The sequence below is a fragment of the Mustela erminea genome, chromosome 9 (assembly GCF_009829155.1).
Source record: "Mustela erminea isolate mMusErm1 chromosome 9, mMusErm1.Pri, whole genome shotgun sequence".
In the NCBI taxonomy this organism is placed as follows: Eukaryota; Metazoa; Chordata; class Mammalia; order Carnivora; family Mustelidae; genus Mustela; species Mustela erminea.
The window spans coordinates 97,939,595-97,947,413 of NC_045622.1; the positions used below are offsets into that span (position 1 = coordinate 97,939,595).

At 39.3% G+C, this 7,819-nt stretch overlaps 1 protein-coding gene across 1 annotated transcript; it reads left to right on the forward strand.

The window, feature by feature from the left end:
* Positions 1-6,636: 6,636 nt before the first annotated feature.
* Positions 6,637-7,564, forward strand: LOC116599871 (olfactory receptor 4C5-like). Its single transcript, XM_032359822.1, is given in 2 exon segments — positions 6,637-7,062; positions 7,064-7,564. Coding segments are annotated over 2 exon segments (927 nt in total).
* The last annotated feature ends 255 nt before the right edge of the window (positions 7,565-7,819 follow it).

Sequence of the window (7,819 nt, forward strand, 5' to 3'; positions counted from 1 at the left end):
TGAAGAATTCTGTGGTCAGTAGACATGATGAATGCAGGTTTTCTGGTGGTCTTCTGGGGAAGGGACCTGCTGCACTAGTCATTAGGTACACTTATCCAGGAAAAGTATTACTGGCAAGTACAGAGGAGGGAGACTTGGTGTAAGCAGTTTAGGCAGCCAGTGGTGGCAATATGCTATTTACTGAAGCTGGTCAATACTGAGAGGTGGAGGAGGGAAATGGCACTAGCAAGCTCTTTGTCCCCAGAGAGGGGAGTCCATGCTTGATGCTCTCACAAAAGCACATTAAAAAGAGCAAATAATTTTCCCTCATGTGTCCCAGTGTTTTCTAGATCTCTTATTTCACACTGTCTCTGGGTTGCTTGCCTGCCTTGAGCAGCACAATTCACCTTCGGCTCTAGCCCAGCCAAGCTTTCACATCTTTTAAAACTCTAAACTTTTAGAACCTGTAGTGAGAACCTTCACTTGTCTTCTGGAGGATGTTGTCAGTGTGCTGGGACTCTTGCAGGTTTGATCCAGAAGGGCAATCGTGACAGAATGCACGGGCATGGGACTTGGAGAAATGCAGGCTAAAGAGCCAATGTCCAGTGTAGCCACATCTAGCAGGTGTCTCTGTGCCTTTGCTGATGGGTGGAGTAATGAAATGGAGCCTGCAGAGTCTTTTGTTCCCAGAAAAGCAATGCAACCTATCAGAGATGTGCACTAAAAAGTAAAAATAGTATCTCCCCATGCCCATAGATGATCCTCAGATTGTGCTGTCTCGCCTGGTTACCTGCCTGCCTCTTCTCCAGGAGTTGGCCAACATACTCAGATACTGTCCTAGCCAAGACCAGGGACCTCTGAAACTCCAGTGTTTGAGGCCCATTGGTTGCAAAAACTTACCAAAATCAGCCACTCTCATTTTCCTTACCAGTGGCTTTGGAGAAGTGTGTGTATTCCTGTGTGCTCTGCTCTCTCTCACCATTCCCTGCAACTAGCACTCCCTCCCCTCTGCAGCACCTGGGATCATTTCCAGCATGAAACATGTCTTCACACTTCCTGCCTTCCTTTATATGGCTTCTTCTCTCCCTTCAGCTGTGTATAATTTCTTCTATCAGTCCTCAGGTCAATTCCTGGGCATTCAGAATGATTTGAAGGTTATATGGATGTGTTCCATGGATGAAGCAAATTTAGGGTTCTCCTACTATTCTGCCACACCAGGTACTCCAACTTACGGTTTTAACCATTTGTAAGAGCATAGTTTAGTGACATTGAGTCAATTTACATCGTCATGATGGTTATTACTTTAATTTAATTTAATTGACATTTGTAATGCAAGCACCAGTACCACGCACCTCCAGAGCCTTTTCATTTTCCCAAACTGAAATTCCACACTCATTAAACATTAACTCCCCAATCCCTCTCTCTGGGCTTTAGGCAGCCACTGTTCTGTTTTCTTATTTCTTATGAATTTGGCTACTTTAAGTACCTGTGTGCATGGAATCATACAATATTTGTCTTTTTGTGACCGTCTCATTTCACTTGGCAGAGTGAATTGCAGGATATCAATGTCTTAATATGTGTCAGAATTTCCTTCATTTTTAGGAGTGAATAATAATCCATTCTGTGAATATACCTCATTCTGTTCATACATTTATCACACTTTGTACACACTTTGACTGCTTCTACTTTCTGGCTATCATGAAAAATACTGCCATGAAAATGGGTATAGAAATACCTATTTGAGACTGTGATGTCCATTATTTTGTGTGTATACCCCAAAGTGGAATTGTGGATCATATGATTTTTTTTTTTTTTTTTGCTTATCTTTTCAGGAAGTACAATAGCATTTCCCATAGCAGCTACATCATTGTGCATTCCCACCAGCAATGGAGAGTTGTTCTGATCTCTCCACTGTCTTACGTGTGTTACAATTTTTACATTTTGTAGTCATAACTCTCCTGTTGGGTGTGAAGTAGTATTACATTATGGTTTTGAAATCCATTTCCCTCTTGAGTAGTATCTTTTCATGTGCTTATATGGCATCACATATCTTATTTGGAGAAATGCCTATTGAAGTCCTTTGCTCATTTTTAATCAGGGTGGTTTTTTTTTTCTTTTTTATGTGTATTTTTGAGATGTTTGTTTGTTATATATTCTGGATACCAGCATATTATCAAATAAATCAATTTCAGATATCTCATTTGTGGGATGTCTTTTCTCTGTTGATAGTGTGTTTTGATGTACAAAAGTTCTTAAATGTGATAAAGTATAATTCATGTGTTTTTTTCTTTTCTTGTCTGTGGTTTTGGTGTCCTACTCAAGAAATCATTATCAAATCCAAAGTTATGAAGTTTTCTTCTAAGAGTTTCATAGTACTAGGTAGTAGTTTAGGTCTCTGATCCATTTTGATTCAATTTTTGTGTATGTGATTAAGGGTTGAACTTCATTCTTTTGCATGTGGATATCCAGTTTCATGGTACTATTTTTGGAATCATCTGTCCTTTCCCAATGAATGCTCTGTCACTTGTGAAAATCATTTGGACACACTGGCAAAGGTTTATTTCTAGGATCTGTATTTTATTCCATTGTTGTGTCTGCCTTTTTTTTTATTTATTTTTTTTTATTTTTTTTTTATTTCCAGCATAACAGTATCCATTATTTTTGCACCACACCCCGTGCTCCATGCAATCCGTGCCCTCTATAATACCCACCACCTGGTACCCCAACCTCCCACCCCCCGTCCCTTCAAAACCCTCAGATTGTTTTTCAGAGTCCATAGTCTCTCATGGTTCACCTCCCCTTCCAATTTCCCCCAACTCCCTTCTCCACTCTAAGTCCCCATGTCCTCCATGCTATTTGTTATGCTCCACAAATAAGTGAAACCATATGATAATTGACTCTCTCTGCTTGACTTATTTCACTCAGCATAATCTCTTCCAGTCCCGTCCATGTTGCTACAAAAGTTGGGTATTCATCCTTTCTGATGGAGGCATAATACTCTATCCCCAGGGGTACAGGTCTGTGAATCACCAGGTTTACAAGAACAAAATACTTAAGAATAAGCTGAAACAAGGACCCAAAATTCTTCTACACTGAAAAACTGCATAGTGTTGTTGAAAGATATTCTAGAAGACACAAATAAAAGGGAGGAAAGACATTCGTGAATTTATATGGTTCATGGTACTAAGTTGTAGTGTTAGCTAAAGCAATCTACTAAAATAAAAAATAAATGTTTTTGCAGAAATAGAAAAATCTATCCTAAAATTCAGGTGGAAACTCAAGGCATGCCAAGCAACCAAATAACCCTGGGGTAACAAACAAACAATTGGAGGACTTCCTGGTTCTAAAACTAACTACAAAGGTATGGGAATCAAAAGGCAGACACACTTCACAGAAGTGTCTAGACTAACTACCTTTGTAGTTAGTTCGTTTTGTGAGATTCAGAGTCTCTTATGATTTCTCTCCCTCCCAATCCCATCTTGTTTCATTTCTTCTTTTCCTACCCTACAAACCCCCCAAGTTGCCTCTCAACTTCCTCATATCAGGGAGCTCATATGATAATTGTCTTTCTCTGATTGACTTATTTAGCTAAGCATAATACCCTCTAGTTTCATCCACGCTTTTGCAAATGGCTAGATTTCATTTCTTTTGATGGCTGGATAGTATTCCACTGTATATATATACCATCTCTTCTTTATCCATTCGTCTGTTGATGGAGCTCTAGGTTCTTTCCATAGTTTGGCTATTGTGCACATTCCTGCTATAAACATTCAGGTGCACGTGCCCCTTCGGATCACTACATTTGTATCTTTAGGGTAAATACCCAGTAGTGCAATTTCTGGGTCATACGGTAGGTCTATTTTCAACTTTTTGAGGACCCTCCATGCTGTTTTCCAGAGTGGTTGCACCAGCTTGCATTCCCACCAACAGTGTAGGAGGGTTCCCCTTTCTCCACATCCTCACAACCATCTGTCATCTCCTGACTTGTTAGTTTTAGCCATTCTGACTAGTGCGAGGTGGTATCTCGTTGTGGTTTTGATTTGTATTTCCCTGATGCCGAGTGATATGGAACACTTTTTCATGTGTCTGTTGGCCATCTAGATGTGCTCTTTGCAGAAATGTCTGTTCATGTCCTCTGCCCATTTCTTGATTGGTGTATTTGTTCTTTGTGTGTTCAGTTTGATAAGTTCTTTATAGATTTTGAATACTAGTCCTTTATCTGATGTGCCGTTTGCAAATATCTTCTCCCATTATGTCAGTTGTCTTTTGGTTTTGTTAACTGTTTCCTTTGCTGTACAAAAGCTTTTGAACTTGATGAAGTCGCAAGAGATCACTTTTGCCCTTGCTTCCCTTGCCTTTGGCGATGTTCCTAGGAAGAAGTTGCTGCAACTGAGGTCGAAGAGGTTGCTGCCCATGTTCTTCTCAAGGATTTTGATGGATTCCTTTCTCACATTGAGGTCCATCATCCATTTTGAGTCTATTTTCCTGTGGGGTGAGGAAATGGTCCAATTTCATTTTTATGCATGTGGCTGTCCAATTTTCCCAACACCATTTGTTGAAGAGAGTGTCTTTATTCCATTGGACATTCTTTCCTGCTTTGTCGAAGGTTAGTTGACCATAGAGTTGAGGGTCTATTTCTGGGATATCTATTCTGTTCCATTGATCTGTGTGTCTGTTTTTGTGCCAGTGCCATACTGTCTTGATGAAGACAGCTTTGTAATAGAGCTTGAAGTCTGGAATCATGATGCCGCCAACTTTGGCTTTCTTTTTCAATATTTCTCTGGGTATTTGAGGTCTTTTTCTGGTTCCATATAAATTTTAGCATTATTTGTTCCATTTCTTTGAAAAAAAATGGATGGGATTTTGATAGGGATTGCATTAAATGTGTAGATTACTTTAGGTAGCATAGACATTTTCACAATATTTGTTCTTCCAATCCATGAGCATGGAACATTTTTCCACTTCTTTGTGTCTTTCTCAATTTCTTTCATGAGTACTTTATAGTTTTCTGAGTATACATTCTGAGCCTCTTTAGTTAGGTTTACTCCTAGGTATCTTATGGCTTGGGGTGCAGTTGTAAATGGGATTGACTCCTTAATTTCTCTTTCCTCTGTCTCATTGTTCGTGTAAAGAAATGCAACTGATTTCTGTGCATTGACTTTATATCCTGACACTTTACTGAATTCCTTTTCAAGTTCTAGCAGATTTGGAGTGGAGTCTTACGGGTTTTCCAAATCCAGTGTCATATCATCTGCAAAGAGTGATAGTTTGACTTCTTCTTTGCCAATTCGGATGCCTTTCATTTCTTTCTGTTGTCTGATTGCTGAGTCTAGGAGTTCTAGTACTATGTTCAAATCTAGTATTTTTCTATGGACATATACTGATCTCTGCATTCAGCCTTTTTTCTGAATACAACTGGTTGTTTTCTTGAATGCTTCATTTCTCTTCACTTATGGTCTTTCTTAATATTATAACAATCATATACTTCAAGTGTAAGAGTGACTATATTCAGGAATTTTTCATTTTCAATTCTTCTTTCATGAATTTGGAGTGTGTAGAAAGCTGTACTTTACCATTGGGATAAAACTTTGCTCTCTGGAATAATGATATTTTTCAATTCCACTATAATATTTATTATATTACTTTTTTATATGTGAGAAATTTTAGATGTAGAAAGACTAAGGTCTGTACATATAATTTCCTGGCTACTAAGAATGAGTACACAATGAAGAAACAGGCTATCTGACTGTAAGAGCATACTCTGTCTGACAAATACAGATGCTTTGGCTTCCTCACCAGTAAAGAATGTGATTTCTAAAGACATCCAGAGAGTTTATCCTAGTCTTTCTTAAAACGAGTTTTTATATGCAAAATAACCTTGGAAATTATGCATAACACATTGTCAAAAGGGTGAATTCTAAAGTTTCAAATACATCTGGAGGATTTTGCATAGCATCATGCTCTTTCATCATCTCCAGGATATACTTCCTTTTTCCTGTTCATAATATTCTTCCAATTCTGTTTAATGGGTTAGAAAATCTCATAAATCTAAGTGCCTGGTATATCTTACTGGAGCCTCAAATATTCACTCAATTTTTTCTGAAATGTGACAACATCATTCTTAATTTCAAATTGAATTCTGCAGATGTCTCATGGTCATCTGGAAACAAGCTGAAAACACCAAGAATAACAAGGGCAGCTTAGCCTCAGAAGCACAGGTGACTAGAGAAGAAACAGCAGGCAGCAGCTTCTCATGAATTCAAGCTTCTGCTCCTCCTCTGCTCCTCCTCCTATTCTGGTTTTCTTACAAGAGAAAATACTATGGTAGTTGATCGGGAATACTGACCCATGTGCAATTCCAGGAACGGGCCTACATTTTTAAAACTGTGTTTGTGTATATGAATGAGTGTATTGTGTATGTGTACACACGTATGTCTGTGTGTCAGTCAGAGGGTGAAGAGGCTATATGTTCATATATAACCAGTAATACGGGCCAACTCTACATCTGAGTTTATCTTCTTGGGGTTTCCAAGCCTCACAGAAATCAATCCTGACAGAAATGATTTGCCTGATCAAAATCATCTGCCATAATTGTAATCCCTGGGCTATTCACAGACAAATCAGTTATCCAGATGCCAAAGCAGATTCCCAGAACAAATGAACAATGTAACTGAATTCATCCCGCTTGGCCTGACACAGGGCCCAGATGTGCAGAAACTCTTGTGTGCTGTGTTTATAGTCATCTACTTTCTCACTGTGGCAGGCAACCTGCTCACTGTCAGGACAATCAACACCAGCAGAGCCCTGGGTTCTCCCATGTATTTCTTTTTGTCTTTCTTGTCCCTTGTAGACTGCTGCTCCTCTTCTACCATGGCTCCCAAAATATTTGACTTACTCACAGAAAAGAAAACTATCTCCTTCAGTGGGTGCATGACTCAGCTCTTTGAAGAGCACTTCTTTGGAGGAGTGGAAATCATCCTGTCCACAGTGATGGCCTATGACCACTACCTGGCCATCTGCAAGCCCCTACACTACAGGATCACCATGAGCAGGCAAATTTGCAGCCACGTGGTGGCCATGGCCTGGGCTGGAGGATTTTTTTCATGCTTTGATTCAGATTCTTTTTATAGTCTGGTTGCCCTTCTGTGGCCCCAATGTCATTGACCATTTCATTTGTGACCTTTACCCTCTACTAAAACTCGCTTGCACTGACACTCACATCTTTGGACTTTTTGTTGCCGTCAACAGTGGGCTGATGTCTCTCCTCATTTTTCCTATTCTTCTCACCTCCTATGTCCTCATCCTTTACTCCCTAAGAACTCACAGTACTGAAGGACAGTGTAAGGCTCTGTCCTCTTGCGCCTCCCACATTACCGTAGTTGTCCTATTCTTTGTACCCTGTATATTCGTGTACCTTCGGGCCATGGTCACCTTTCCCACTGACAAAGCAGTGACTGTGTTTTATACTATGATAACACAAATGTTAAGCCCTTTTATCTACACCCTCAGAAAATCAGAGGTGAAAAATGCCATGAGGAAGTTCTGGAGCCATAGAGTAATCTTGGGTAATAATTCAAGTGCCTAGAGAAAAGAAAAAAAAATTATTCATCTTTCAAGAACAAATAGGACTATAGAAGGATGATGGTCTTGAAGTCAAAATATGTGAGTTTAACTATATTGTGCTCCCTATGCTTTTTGTAATCGTTAATGGTCCTCTTTCATATCAATATTGAACTAAATAATGACTAAAGCCTCTTCCAATGAGAAAACTTTTTGTATTTTCAAGCTATTGATCAAAAGGACATTGCAATTCAGCATTATTTGTCACACCCTATAGAAA